The sequence below is a fragment of the Mustela nivalis genome, assembly GCF_964662115.1.
Source record: "Mustela nivalis genome assembly, chromosome: 3".
Taxonomy (NCBI): domain Eukaryota; kingdom Metazoa; phylum Chordata; class Mammalia; order Carnivora; family Mustelidae; genus Mustela; species Mustela nivalis.
In genome coordinates, this window is record NC_139022.1 from 110,681,299 (window position 1) to 110,696,493 (window position 15,195).

The 15,195-nt window shown below is 44.8% G+C and overlaps 3 protein-coding genes across 9 annotated transcripts in view; 2 read left to right on the plus strand and 1 right to left on the minus strand.

The window, feature by feature from the left end:
- The window catches only part of SEPTIN8 (septin 8), a 26,645-nt gene extending 23,054 nt beyond the window's left edge, over window positions 1-3,591 (plus strand). For 3 of the 5 annotated variants that reach the window (XM_082725723.1, XM_082725718.1, XM_082725725.1), the window contains one exon: window positions 2,241-3,591. In XM_082725723.1, the coding sequence (XP_082581849.1) occupies window positions 2,241-2,406 (166 nt within the window). In that variant the 3' untranslated portion in view covers window positions 2,407-3,591. The remainder of the gene's footprint in view (window positions 1-2,240) is intronic. The other 2 variants (XM_082725724.1, XM_082725722.1) reach the window with 1 other exon arrangement.
- CCNI2 (cyclin I family member 2) lies at window positions 371-9,446 on the minus strand (the record flags this gene model as incomplete). Its single annotated transcript, XM_082723372.1, has 5 exons — window positions 371-2,722; window positions 3,410-3,551; window positions 5,049-5,121; window positions 5,595-6,691; window positions 9,432-9,446. The coding sequence occupies 2 exons, from the start codon at window positions 9,444-9,446 to the stop codon at window positions 5,840-5,842; spliced, it is 867 nt and encodes a 288-aa protein (XP_082579498.1). The 3' UTR covers window positions 371-2,722; window positions 3,410-3,551; window positions 5,049-5,121; window positions 5,595-5,839.
- Window positions 9,447-10,684: 1,238 nt separating this feature from the next.
- The window catches only part of KIF3A (kinesin family member 3A), a 55,909-nt gene continuing 51,398 nt past the window's right edge, over window positions 10,685-15,195 (plus strand). Inside the window, exons 1-2 of one of the 3 annotated variants that reach the window (XM_082724541.1) lie at window positions 10,685-10,884; window positions 13,783-14,056. In XM_082724541.1, the coding sequence (XP_082580667.1) occupies window positions 10,879-10,884; window positions 13,783-14,056 (280 nt within the window). In that variant the 5' untranslated portion in view covers window positions 10,685-10,878. The remainder of the gene's footprint in view (window positions 10,885-13,782; window positions 14,057-15,195) is intronic. The other 2 variants (XM_082724542.1, XM_082724540.1) reach the window with 2 other exon arrangements.

A 15,195-nucleotide genomic window follows, 5' to 3' on the forward strand; every position in this document is an offset into this window, starting at 1 on the left:
TCTCTTTTTTCTCATTTGTTCTGATTGAGAGATTAGCCCTGAGGACCTAGTTTACACCGAGAGCTATCCAATTAAGAGACTCTGCAGTTCCTCCAAGTCAGAGACAGCCCGAGGTAGGGTGAGCCCGTAGGGTGAACCTGTATTTCCCCAGCTGGTGCCAATCCCAGTGCAAGGAAGGAGGTGGAGGCGGTTGTGGCCCCAGTGGGAGTTGCCCTGAGCAGCCTGTTGCCCCCCAGGACCCCCCCCCCCAATCACTGCCAGACTGTACCTGGTTGTTGCCAGGACCCAGGAGATGATGTTCCAGGTATACTGGACTCTTAAGTCCACATCCATGGTTATCAGATCCACTGAAAATAAGATTCTGACAAGGTTGAAAGGAATTCAAATTTATTTTTACAAAAGCTCCAACAAAAAAATCTGTGTGGAGAAAAGGTAGAGATTCGCACACACACTAGTACAGTTTATCTGGTCTCTGGCCACTCTGCACCTACAAGCAGTCCCCATGGCTTAGCGCATTTACAAAAAACTGCTCAGGGTGGAAAGACTTCACAAATGACTAAATACGTGGTTCAGTCACTCCTGACAGGGCTCCACACTACTGACAGGGCTCCAGCTGGCAGAGATGGCTGCCTAGGGAACGGCTCTGTGGTGTCACTGTGTCAGACAGTAGTGGGCCTCTCCCTCTCAACCGTGCTGGGAAGCTCCTCCCAACAGCACCAGGCCTGAGCAGACACAGCCTCAGAAGCTGCTCATCTGAACCCAAAGCTCTCCGAGCTATGTTCCCCCTTTGGGGGGCGGTGGCTGAGATCATACTTTCACACAAAATTCCTCTAATTAAGCTAATAGACTACTTTCAGAGTAACAAAGGAAAAAACACATTTTAAGCTTGCTCAAATTACTGTACATTAAACAAAGCATCCTTTATGATCTAGTTTTTGTAAGAGAATATACCTAAGTCAGGGCCAAGTCAGGGGCAATGCACCTGGAGAGATGGTCCCATTTTTGCAATGATGGGCAGGGTCACTGGGACTTGAACTGCTAGGTTTGTGCTTGCTACAAACCTGGGGAGCTGCTAGGACCTGGCCAGCTCTGGTGGGTAGAGCAGCAAGAACTGGTCAGTAAGAACCAGCCCCACTCTTCAGACCTAAGCAAGGCCCACCACTTTCTTGACTCCAGTTCCCTGAGGGACCCATACTAGCCCTTGCTGCAGAAGGAAAACCAAGTGACACTATGATTCTTCATTCCTAAAACCAAGCAGTGGCTTGGTTTTTTAGACTACCCTTCCCACAGGTGACCGTGACCTGCTTTTTTTCTCTTTATTGCCTTCTAAAGACTCAGGAACTTTTTCTCAGTTACTTTCAGTGCCTTCTTCCGGCCTTGTCACATGATCCATAAAGCCTAGAAGTCAGAAGAGTCCCAGCAAGAAGGGGTTGCCATTAGGCTCTAAAGGATACTAGGGGGTAGAGGCACAGAGGCTGGCAAGTAGAAAAGAAAGTGTCTGAGCTGGAGGAGGACTACACACTTCCCAGATACTGCTTTACCAGTCCTTTGCAGGGGCTCAATTGCTCAGTACTGACTTGTAATTAAAATAGAGTTTTCATCTTTGAAACAGAACCATTTTACATTCTAAAGTCAAATTTTGAGTGCTAAAATATTAGCACAGAGCAATTTCAGGAAGGTCTAACCACTCAACTTAAGGGCATTAACCCCACCATCTCAGGGACATCCACCTCCACCTTAGTAAAGTTGTCGTTAGTCTAACTGTACATTCCATCTTACCCTGTCCATCCTCAGGGATTCTAACCCTTCCATGCCTGCCTCATGGAACCCCCATACCTGGTTCCATATAGTCCTATAAAGGGTGGGGGTTTGAAATTTAACCTCTTCCATATTAAGCTCAGGGTGGCCTCCTGAGCTGTGCATGTCCCCCTGACCTCACCCCATCCCCTTAAACTCAAGGGCTGCCACTGAGACAAAGCTCTTCTTACTGTCAGAGAAACCTACCATCTGGTCCAGTAAAGGAAATCTATTCCATACTCATCCAGAGGGCATACCAAGTGTGCAAAGCCTAGGCCTTAGGGATACTCTTCACAGAGTCACTGCGGCCAGAGCATCTTCTGGAGCCCACAGGGGCCAAGAAGGGTGATGCTACCATTTTGGGGGCAGAGTGCATCAGCTACATGGGCAAAGTGGAGAGCCTGGTCTGGGGCAAAGTTGATGTCTACCTGTGCTTTCTTTAGCAGATCAGATATAGGAGTACACCAGTCGGGCATGAGCCTCTCCAGCTCTAAGGTGATGATGACCAAGGCGAGTGTGGAACCCTTGAACTGCAGCAGCTGGTGGCCCGCCATACAGTGCTGCAGCTGCCTGGTCAGGGACGCGACGTGGAGGGAAGGATTCCTCTGAGGCAGCGGCTCCACCACGTGGGGCCAGCCCACGACTACCAGGGTGTGGAACTAGAGACCGTGGTTTTTAATGTTAGAACATAAAACCCCTGACCTTTCACAGATAAATGACCAAAAGTGCAAACAATGTCAATTTCCATCAGGGAACATCAAATGTTGCCCCACACTTTTCATTCCCATCCAGGGCCCCCCAAGGGACTTGAGGCTTAATGCTCATTTTGTGACCAAGCTCAGCTTCACCCTTGGGGAGAAAAGACAATCTGCTTCGTTACATGGTCATTATGAGTTTCAAGTACTTAGATGACAATGTTTCCATTCTGAAAAACAGAAGCATACTATTCAAGATTAAGGTAGCAAGAAAGTTACTTGTATCTGTTTGACATGAGAAGAAACTGCAACTTGGCAACCTTGGCCAGTTTTCATAATGAAACAGCTCTTAGTGATTTAATCTTCATGCTTCATAACAGACCAAACCCCATGACATTTCCACATCGCATAATTTTGCCTTACTAACAGAATCATATCCTTAAGGATGACCATCATTCCCGAACTAAAAAAATACCAACTAATATGACATTTTTTAAGTGCCAGATCAATATGGTCTAAAGCCTCAATAAGGATTGTGTGTAGGTGAATAAAGACAGCTAAGTGAATGTGTGTAAAGTGTAGCAAAAGCAGACAGATTTTTATGTACAGTATTCATAGAATGGAAAGCTCAATATTTTTGCAGTGTGTATTTAAAAGAGAAACTCACCACAATAGTGCCGTCTAAAAATCTTTATAAAGTTAATTTAATGTCTTCTACAAGTGGGTGTCTGGTGGAACTGTGTTGGATTTAAGATACATTTTCACTCTTGCATATGTCGTGAGCCTTGTGGGTCAACCCCCCGTGGTGCATGCGCAAGGGCGTGTGCCCGCCTCTGCTTGGCTGTCCTATGTTGTGAACAGCTGTTCCAAAGGTACAGATGAGTCTAGGCTGGACTTGGCCAACATCTGGTACTCACTGTGGTCAAGAAGTCCAGTGGCGTCGCAATACAGAGGTCCCAGTGCAGTTTGTCCAAGATAGCCAGCTCCGTTCTCAGCAGCTCATTCGGGGTACAGCCAGAGCCCTAGTGCTTTAAAGAAGTCTTTTCCATGTGGAAGTCACTGTAAAAAGAAAATAAAGAGGCCAAAGCCCTGTATCATGTCATGGTAACTTGTTTTCTTCTCTGTGGGAGCTGGGCCCTAGTGGACCCTAGTGGAGTTGTCTTCTGGTGACCTGCCACAGAAAATGCCACAGGAAAACCAAGTCAGATCTTGGCCATGTGTCCCCAGGTGGTTATGACAACGGGCCCTGAGTGTCACATGCTTGCCCTCTGGTAGCAAGTTTTTTATTTTCATTCCAGTGGAGTTAACATACCGTGTTATGTTAATCTCAGGTGTACAGTATAGTGCTTTAATGCCAACAGGTCTTGATCCCCAAATGTACTCTAGCTCATACCCAAAGGTGCTTTTGAGGGTGGGGCTATTCAGCCGCAGCAACTTACCCACAGTTTTCGTTCCTGTCATTCCTGTGTCTGATTCCTACCATGATTACTTCTCCCAGAGAGGAAAAGTATGTCTTGAGCTTCCTGGTCTACACCAGAAAGGCTTATTCACAAAACCTCCCATGGTTTTGGCAACCCATAGCTGCAACCACATTTCCTTCAACCTTGATTTAAGGCAGTTCTTTTCTGGAAAAATGATGACTTTTTCCCCAGAAGGACTAGTAAGCCTTGTCCATGAGTCCATTCAAGTACAGGTGCTCCAAAGACTATTTTCCTTTTTTAGGTAAATAAAGTATTACCATAGCTTCCACAAATGCTTCTTTTAAGGGTCATTTACTTGAATTTTAGTTGGACAGAAGCAACTTTAGGGGAGCACAATTATATTCTAAAGGACAGGGGTTCAAGGCATTTTTATAGGAGGTTTGGAAATGAATACACATGTGATTCTTTTTTTTTTTCTGACCCTTCAGACCCTGAGCTCAGCCAAGGGGGACCCTGTGGAAATGACAGACTTTATTATCCCCAAAGGGGAACAGGTTGTGGTGAGGGAAGGGGGGCCTCTGGGAAGAATTTTGGCAGAGAATCTTCTGAACAGAAACCACAGTGAAACTGCGAAGTCCAAGCAAGCCTGAAGCACTTGTAGGGGGCATCTCCTCTACCCCCCACACATGGCCCTCCTGCCCCTCTCAGAAAAGGCCCCAGAGTCCCTGAGGACCAGCTTCATTGACACAGACAAGTCCTTAAGTCTCAAACAGATTTCTTCGATGTAGTGTCTAGGGGTGGACATGGTTTGGGAAGCCTTTTTCCTAGGTCAACAGCAGCTGCTTCTGCTCAGTGGGAGGCAGAATCAGACATCAACCAAGAAGGTAAGGTCCATCTGCTAGGAGATCAGGCCTCTGGGTCTACTGGATGAGGAGAATTCAGCTAAGTGCCCATTTGTGGGGTCCTGGGGTGCAATAAGGCTAAAGAAGGGACACCAGAGATCCTGGGAAGTTAATGAATTTTCCAACATGCCCAACACTCCTAAGGACACAGACTTTTCAGGAAGTCTGGGTGCTCCCATGTTACACTCTTCTACCTCAAAAGCTGCTCAGAGCAGACTGCTACGAATGCCTACCTCCTCTTCTTGGTTAACTTCGGCAGCAAGTCTCAAGGAAGTGATCATGGCATTTTAGAGTATTCACTCTTATCTGCAGTTTGGAACAAACACATTTGAGCAGATCATGAATGCCAGACACAAAGGGTAAAGCATTGGTGGGTTTTTTGTTGTTGTTGTTTTGTTTGTTTTTTAAGGAAATTACATTTTTTCCTTCATTCAAAAAGATTGGTTGTATTCCTCCACAAGTTAGTGTCAGTTTTAGATTTGACCCGTGAATACACTCCTGATTTCAGAACTGGGAAGGACTAGTCAAGAGTCCTTTGTTAGGGGAATGAATGACGGTTGGAAATATAGTACTGGGCTGGTGCACACGAGCACACCCTATCTCATCTTGAAGGCCTCCCGGCTCTGAGCCAGACGGGCAGGGGAGGGCAATGTAAAGAGATTACTATTACAGTTCTACCATTTCGAGCAAGCCCCTTAGCTTACAAGCCTCTGAGCATCTGGGAGAGCAGAAGTCAGTTTCCTCTTCCACCCCATTACCATCCTCACAAGCCTCCCTACCTTTAATGAAACCAGGAGGCGGCCGAAGGAGTGAGAGCCAGGTTAAAAGTGGTCTGGGAGAAGTAAAAAAATGTTCTTAAGCTCCAGGAACCACAGCACGAGGGCCTGGACCTTGTGGCAGATCTCGGGCTGCCAGAAGGAGTGGGTAGGACAGGGCCGGGACGGTCGTGGGTGGCCAGTTTCAGTTCGCATGTGCTGCAGATTGGCCGAAGGTGACCGGAGGGGCTGCGAAGAGAACCTGCACCTTAAGTTGCGGTGGGCCTAAGTGCTTCTCGGTCGTCCAGCGGCTCAGGGATTAAGATGGCTCTTCCCCTCGACGACAGGAGCCCGGCGACAGGAGCCCGCGATTCCAGCCTCGTGCCTCGCGTCCCGCCCGCACCTGGGGCAGGACCCGGCACCCCCGGCGCGGGCGCAGGTGGAACCCGGCTGCGCCCCGTGTGCGCGCTGGGAAAGGGGCGAATGTGCTCCCGGGAGGCCCCCGCCGCGGGGAGCGCTACCTGCTGTTGGCCGCTCCGCCACAGGCGCGCCTCGCGAGCCAGGGCCAGTTGCAGGTGGGCGACCACAGGGCCTCCCCTGTCCCACGGCACCGCCCAGGGCGCGGGCCCAAGGGGTGCTGCGGGGACAACGGACTCGGAGCGGCGCTCAGGGCGGGAGCTGCGGCTCGGTGTCCTCTCCGGGCAAGCGCGGGGAACAGCCCTCCTGAAGCCATGGCGAGCGCCCAGTCCCAGGTGTGAGACCCGCCATAGCCGGCTTTTATAACCCGGCGCCCGGGACTTGCGGCCGGGTCCTCGCGGGAGCGACGCGGGGCGGGGCAGGCTCTCCGGATCCCGCCCAGTCCTGGCCCGCAGCTTCACCTCCCAGCCGGCCGGGCTTTGGCCCTGGCTCCCGGGTCGCGGCGCCCAGAGCGCGCACAGGTGGGCGAAGGATCCCCTGTCTCCGCACTCCCCGTCCCCGCCGCCCACTGTGAGCTTCTTCCCTGGCCAAAGCCCGCGCCCCACGACCAGAGTCCCGCACCCGGGACCGGGCAGCGGGTGACCACGCCCGCCCCGGAGAAGGGCGCCCGGCCGCGGATCCTGCGTCTTAACCTCACAGTACGTCTTCGGGGTCACACAGGACCCGGGAGAGAAGCGTCACGAGCTCTCCTCAGTTACACAAGCTTGAGATGGGATCCTGAGTCTGTGTGGTCTCCTGTAGGTGATGTGAGCTCTGTCTCGGTTACTTTGTCTCTTACAAAGCGACAGTATCTTCCTCACAAAGTAGTTTCTTCCTGCGTACATTTTTTCCCCACCAGTAGTTACCCAGTGAAGGCCTACAATGTTTTAGGGCATGAGAGTGAATAAAATAGACATGGAATTTACATTCTAGGAAAGACAGATACTAAACATGAGTAGAATCCCAGCGATTTCTCTTCGAAGTATAGGGTCAACAGAAATTCATATATGTCTACCAAAAGACACCTGCATCATGTTCAGGGCCGCGATATTTGTAGTTGCCCCAAATGTCCGTCAGTAATTGAACGGGATAAACAAATTGTTTGTTCACACAATGGAATACGGCACCACACCGAAAAAGAACGGACGTATGCTGTACCGAACAAGAAAGAATTTCACAAAGATAATACTGAATGTAGAGGGACAGGTACAAAAGACGTCATAGTGGATGATTCCATTAATATACAGTACAAGAACAAAAAAAAAAATCTATGACGTTAAGAGTTAAGATAGTGACTACCGTTAGGGGGCAGTGGATAGTAACTAGAAAGGATCACAGGACTTTCTCTAGGCGACTGGTAATGTTCTGTTTCTTGATTTAGATGCTGATTACACACAACTCTGAAAATTGACCAAGCTGTGCATTTATGATTTGTGCACTTAAGATGTACTTCATTAAAAATGTACATTATATTAAATTACATGAAAATATATGGGAATGTCAGAAGGAAAAGAAAGAGGAAAAGGAACAGAAGAAATACTTCAAGTGGTCATGACTGATAATTTCCCCAGGTAATATCGGACACCAAACCACAGAACCAGGAAGCTTAGAGAACACCGAGCAGGATAAATGATACTCAGGCATATCATATTCAAACTACAGAAAATAAAAGATAAAGAAAAATTTTGAAAGAAGCCAGAGTGGGGGGAAAAGAAACTCACCTATAAAAGAGCAAAGATGAAAATTACATTGCACTTCTCCTCAGAGATCATGCAAGCAAGAAGAAAGTGTACTGAAACATTTAAAGTGTGGACAGAAAGAATAACTATCAACCTGGAATTCTGTATCTAGTGAAATTATCTTTCTTTTTTTTTAAGATTTTATTTATTTATTTGACAGAGAGATAGAGAGAGAGAGAGATCAGAGGCAGGCAGAGAGAGAGGAGGAAGCAGGCTCCCTGCTGAGCAGAGAGCCCAATGCGGGGCTTGATCCTAGGACCCTGGGATCATGACCTGAGCGGAAGGCAGAGGCTTAAACCCGCTGAGCCACCCAGGCACCCCTGTGAAATTATCTTTCAAAAGTGTTGAAGAAACAAAGATCTTACATGTAGAGGATCCTATGGAAACCACTAAAAAACTCTTTGAAGTAATAAACAAGTTCATTAAATTTCAGAGTACAAGGTCCATGTATTAGAAAAAAATAATTTTTATTTCTATATAACAATGAACAATCTGAAAATAAAATTAAGAAAATAATTCTGGGGCGCCGGGGTGGCTCAGCGGGTTAAAGCTTCTGTCTTAGGCTCAGGTCATGATTTCAGGGTCCTGGGATCGAGCCCCAAGTCAGGCTCTCTGCTTGATGGAGAGCCCGCTTCCTCCTCCATCTCTTTCTGTTTGCCTCTCTGCCTACTTGTGATCTCTGCCTGTCAAGTAAATAAATAAAATCTTTAAAAAAAGAAAATAATTCCACTTCAGTATCATAAAAAAGAATAAAATATTTAAGAATATAGCAAAGCATTTATACACTGAAACCTACAAAACATCACTGAAAGAAATTAAAGAAGACCTAAAGAGATGGAAAGACATTCCATGTCCATAGGTTAAAAGACTTACATCGTTAAAGTGGCAGTACTTTCCAAATTGAGCTGTAGGTTCAACATAATCTATTAAGTTTCCAGGTGGCTTTTTGTGGAAATTTACAAGGTCTTTCTAAAATTTCTGTGGAAATGCAAGGGTGTCAGACTAGCCACCACAGTCTTGAAAAAGCAGAGCAAAGATGGAGGCCTCAAACTATATGACTTCAAAACTTACTGCAAACCGATGGCAATCGAGATGGTATAGCACTGGCATTAGGTTAGTCATTTAGACCAATGGAATTGAATTGAGATTTTAGGAATCTCAATATGACTCAATAGTCACATTCATGATCAACTGATTTTTGACAAGGTTGCCACAGTAGTTCAGTGGAGGGAAGAAAAGACTTTTCAGCAAATGTGATGGGATGGCAGGATATTCATAAACAGAAAAATGAGGCTGGATTCCTCTATCATACAATATACAAAAATAACTCAAAAATATATCATGGAGCCAAATATAAAAGCTAAAACTACAAAATTCTTACAGAAATAAGTCTTTATGACCTTGGGTTTGGAAACGGTTTATTAGATATGTACCAAAAGTACAATGAAAGAAACGAAAAAAGAAAGAATACATAAATTGGATTTGATCTAAATTTAAAACTTTTGAGCTTCAAAGAACACACTCCAGAAATTAGAAAGATAACCCATAGAATGGGAGAAAAATTTATGCACATTATATATCTGAAAAGAGACTTGTATTTAGGATTTAGAAAGAACTCTTGCAACTTAATAATGAAAAGGCAAAAAAAATGGGCACAAAAACTTACAGCAGCAGTGTTCATAGTGGCCAAAAAATAGAAACAACTGAAATTGACTATATACCTATTTCAGAAGGTTATTATATGGATTAAATAAATAATAAAAAGGAAAGTAAAGCACTTAGTACATTGGCACCAAATCAAATGTTCTATAGTTGTTTTTATTAGCTCCTACTGCAAGTGCAAAAGCCCTTGCCTTCTAAGATGGAACCATGCCCAAAGTGTGTTGAATCAAGGAGACCAAGTCAAGCTAGTGCAGACTAATGAGCAAGAGGGAAGATTGTAGGAAATGGAGAGAGGGCCTGCGACTTTTAGTCTGTGAAATAGATAATCATTGGCAGGTTTTGAATACAGAAAAAAACCACTATCTGATTCATGTTTTAACACCATCACTCTGGCTCCTATGCTGAAAACATATTAAAAGGGGCAAGGATGTACAGAGGAAACCAGCTTTGAGCTATTGTAGTATAGATGCGAGGTGGTGGTGGTAGTGAGAAGTGGTCAGATTCTGGTTCTATTTTAAAGATAGAAAGAAGGTCTACTGAAAGATTGGACACTGGATATGAGAGAAAGAGAGTGCTTTGAACAATTTTCAGAACTCAGCTTCATTTATTATGCCAAGGGAAGTATGAGAGGGCGCTTTTTTTTTTTTTTTTTTTTTTACATGGGGGAGGTGGGGCAGGGATGGACAGTAATATAGTGTGTGGGGGCGGGGGGGAACAACCCTTCAGTTTTGGACATAATAATCTGGAAATGTCTATTGCACATCCAAGCGCAGCAGAGCAGAGATTTGGACAGGAAAGAGGATACATCATTGGTTCTTTCACAAATACTTACTGAAAACGTGTCCTGTGCTAGGTCTTATTCTAAGTCCTATTCTAGGCTCTGGAGATACTTGTGAGAATACAGACAAAGCTCCTCTTCACTTCATCTATAATAGAATACGCGTTTTATAAACAAGTCAGCAATCAAGCGCATTAATGTGTGCGAAGCCTCTAGCTCTCTAGATGGACATAGTGTACAATTGCTATGGTTGTTTTCAATATCTGGAGTACTGCATGAGCCAGGAGACTAGCAGTGCGACCTAGGAGGACACCCCCACCTCCCTCGCGACCAGTGCCAGCCAGGTATCCCCGCCCCAATGCAGGCTAGATTTCCAAGCTCAGCTGACCGGCACCATTGCGCAGGCGCGGCCTCAGTCTGGCGTCCTAGGAGACCGACTGGGAAAGCCTCAGCGCAGGCGTAATTCCAGAGGCGGAGGAAGCGTGTGGCCCGGGGATGGGGCGGGGCGAGCCCGGAGTGCGCTTGCGCACCGCCTGCTCTCGCCCGAGGAGCCGCAGTCTCGAGAGCGCCAAGGCGGTGTTTCGGTAGTCTCTGGCAAACCTCTCCGGCGAACCCGGCGCCGTTGGACTGCGCCCAGGGCGGCGACCTCCGTCGGGCACAGGAGGGAGCCACGATGCCGGTGAGGGGAGTCGCTCAGCCGCTGGGGTTCCTCATCCCAGCGGCCTGGCACGGGGGCGCGGCTGTTGCCATGGAGGCGCGGATCAGGCAGGCAGCCGGGGTGGGGCGGGGCAGGGTCCGGCTCTGCGGGGCCGAGCGTTTGGGGAGTCTGGTGGGTAGGCTTGGGGCCGGCGGGGTTCCAACGGGTCCTGGGAGGGGCCCCGGACAGGCCCTGCCGCCTCTGTCGGTGCTGCAGCCCGCAAGGCCTGCGCTGCTTGACATAAAGGCACAGCGCCAGAGGATGCGCTCTCGCTCCCAGCCCTGCTCCTGAGTAGGGCGTCTGGGAGCGGCCGCGGGGGGTGGGCTTTGGATGCTCCGCACCTGGTGGGCTCTGTTCACCGCGGAGCCGATTCTTGGAAGGTAGCGAACCGAGAGCTGCTTGCTTCTACTCCAGCCCTTGACTCGAGCTGTCATTTCTTTCGTGCTGCTTTAGCTTACAGGGCGGAATGTAACCCGTGGGTGTCTTTGTGTGTGAGGGTGGGTGGGTGGTGGTATGTTTGTCTTGTCGGATTTCACAGTGCTACCGTCCACTTAGCAGGGGGCATCCTAAGTCCAGGATAGGGTCATGGAGAACACGTGAGCTTTTTGGTCGGTTTTCTACTGGTTGCGAGGCCTGGGACAATTACTTCATCTTTCTGGGTCCTTAGTTCCCACATAATTAAACTGTTTCTCATGGGATTTTATCAGGATGAAATAAGGTAATGCACAGCGGAATTGAAGGACAGTGCTTGGCATTTAGCCTTACATGCTCAATATTTGTTCCGTATCGTTTGCCTTCAGGTTATTAGTTCATTCAGCAGATACCAGGCATCTACCCCAGGTTAGGCCCTGGAGGCAAAATATTGAGCATAACCATCCAGTTTCTTGAACTTGACAAGACAGAAGCTTGCCTTCGTGGGCAGAGGTGAAAGTCTTGTTGGTAGAGACAACATGCTTACCATTCATGAAGTGAATGGGTGGCATGTAATAGAAAGTAGATTCTGGTGAGTTGTAAAGTGTTCCCGTTTAGGAATTCTGGCCTACAGATGTCAGATCATTTTTTTCCCCCAAGAGATCTAGAAGTTGTTATTTTTGTGGAATTTCTCTTTTTTAAAAATTTTAGCAACTAATTAAAAAATATTGTTAAATGCTGTGAACCAAACAAAAGATATTGTAGGCTCAATTCAGCCCCTTGACTACCAGTTGGCAACCTCTGGTGTAGACAGATAGGACACATTAACCAAATAAGGAGCAAGCAAAAGTAGTATTGAAACCAGTTGTAGATGATAGTGGGAGAAGGGTCTCTCAGGACCTATACCAGGGTTTGACCTAGTTAAGGACGTCTTCACAGGTGAAGTGGCTGTTCTGCTGAGATCCGAGAATAAGTGAAGGGGAGAATGAGGAATGTTCTAGGCAAGAGGAACAGCACCTGTGATAAGAAAGTATGGTGACAAGAAAAGGCTTTAAAAAAGTTAATGTGGCTTGGCTGGAAAAGCCAAGCAAGGTAGCTTGTGAAGTAAGGCTGGACAAGTAGACATGGGCCAGAGCCAGGTCTTAGAGACCACCTTAAGGACTCCGGTATTTATCCTGAGATCTGTGGGAAACAATTGAGTTTTAAGTAAGGGAGCAGCATGATTAACTTTGTGTTGCAGCTGACTGCCCTGTAGAGAACAGACCATAGGAGAACCTAACTAGATGCTGCTATTCAATTTAAAGTGGGATCATGGTGACCCAGCCTTAGGTGGTGAAAGGAGAGATGGGGAGAAGTGTGTTGTATTGATACTATTCAACTAAACTATAGGACTTCACTTCAAAATAGGATTGTATTACTTCAGTTGAGGTATAATTGACATATAACACAATGTTACCTGTACAATATCATTTGTTATTTGTGTGTCTTGTGAGATAATCCCCAGTAAGTCTTGTGACCACCCATCACCATAAAGAGCTACAAAATTCTTTTCTGATGTTGAACAATTTCAAGATACACTCCTTTAGCAACTTTCAGATATGCAGTGGTATACTTTTGACTAGTCACCATTCTATATATTATTTATACATGACTTATTTTATAATTAGAAATTTGTACCTTTGATCTCTGACCATTTTGTCCACGTCTATACCCCACTGCCCTCTGGCAACCACCAATCTATTCTCTGTGAGTTTTGCTTTTTTGTTTGTTCCTCTTTTTGTTTTTTAGATTCCGTAAGTAAGTGAAATCATACTGTATGTGTCTTTGCTTAGGGTTTTATTTTAACATAGGTGGTTAGTCAAAATTTCAAAAAATGAAACTTTACATATATAAATATTTGTAAGGTTAGAGGGATACTGAAACATTTCTTTCTGCCATTGGACTTTGTTTGCTGTGTTTCATTTCGTGTTGTCTGCTATGGAGAAGATATACTACATATGTTACATGGTAAAAAACGTTTTACTGATGCATTATAGAAAATAAAATTTAAAGTCTCAGGGAAACACAGGACCTACTACTATATTCTTGATTACAGTTGTTAACCATATTCACTTGTGTTTTCCTTCAGGCAGTAAACTCAGAGGCTAAGTCAGGGACTTTTGCGGAGACAGTCAATATAGTGATTCATTTTCTGCTTAAATAGCACTTATTTACTATAAATGTAAATTAGGCTTTCTTTCTCCTCATTTTTATATTGTATTGTATCATACTGTATTGTAAAAGAAACTGTCTTTTTATATCTTTTAATAAATTTTTTCTGTATATCTGAGATCTTTCGTTGGATTTAACAAATATTTGTGGAGTGCTTAATATGTGCAAGGCCCTGGGATGACACATTTTCAAATTTGAAATTTGCTGAAGGTAAAAGTAAATGTTCTTTTCATTATTTGTGAATATTTTCTCCACCAGATCAATAAATCAGAGAAGCCTGAAAGCTGTGATAATGTGAAGGTGGTTGTTAGGTGCCGGCCCCTCAACGAGAGAGAGAAATCAATGTGCTATAAACAGGCTGTCAGTGTGGATGAGATGAGGGGAACTATTACTGTACATAAGACTGATTCTTCCAATGAACCTCCAAAGACATTTACTTTTGATACTGTTTTTGGACCAGAGAGTAAACAACTTGATGTTTATAACTTAACTGCAAGACCTATTATTGATTCTGTTCTTGAAGGCTATAATGGTGAGTATATTGTTCACTTTTTCTTAACTCTATCAAGATATTGACACCCTATAAATTCATCCATTATAATTGTACTGTTTGATGGGTTATAGTAAATACATACAGCTGTGAAACTGTTACCGCAATCCAGTTTTATGACCCCCCCCCCCAAATTCCTGTATGTCCCTTTGTAGTCCCACCTCCAGGCATCCGTTGACCTGCTTTTGCCTATAGTTCTGTCTTTGCTGGAAATTTCATATAAATCAACTCATATCCTGTCTCATCTTTCTTACCTGTTTTCTTTTCAGTTGTATAATGTTGTTAAAGGTCATCCATGTTGTTGTATGGATCAGCACTTTGTTCCTTTTTAATGCTGAATTGTATGAATATACCACCTTTTATGATCTTCAGTGGAAATCTGGATTGTTCTAATTTGGGAGCAATTATAATTAGTGCTGCTGTGAACATTCTTTTGTAGAAAGTTCTTTGTGCAAATAAGTTTTAAAGTTTGTCTTGGGTAGATACCTAGAAGTAGAATTGGTGGGTCATATGGTTAGTGTGTATTTATCTTTTGAAGAAATTGCCAAACTGTTTTCCAAAGTGGTGACTCTTAATTTTTTTCCCCACCAGTGTGTTATGAGAGTTCTTTTAGTTTCTTCACATTCTCACCAACATTTAGATTGTTGGCCTTTTTAATTATAGCTGTTCTAGAGGATCTATAGTGGTATCTCATTGCTTTAACTTATATTTCTCTATAACTAACAATGTTGAGTCTCTAATCATATACACATTAGCCCTTTGTCTTTTAAAATATTTTACCCACTTTACAGTTCAGTTGCCTATGTTCTTATGGAGTCATGCTTTTTCTACATTCTGGACGCAAATCTTTTGATCAGATAAGTGATTGGAATGTATTTTCTTCTAGCACGTGGCTTGTATTTTCATCTTTTTAATGGTGTTTTTTGAAGAGAAAAGATTTTTAGTTTTGAGTCCAGTTAATCATTTTTCTTTAATCATCATGCTTTCATTGACATAGCCAAGAAATATTTGCTGAACCTAACACCAAAAAGATTTTCTCTTATGTTTTTATCCAGAAGTTGTAAACACTGTATGTCTTATATTAAGGTCTGTTATTCATTTTGAGTTAATTTTTATATACG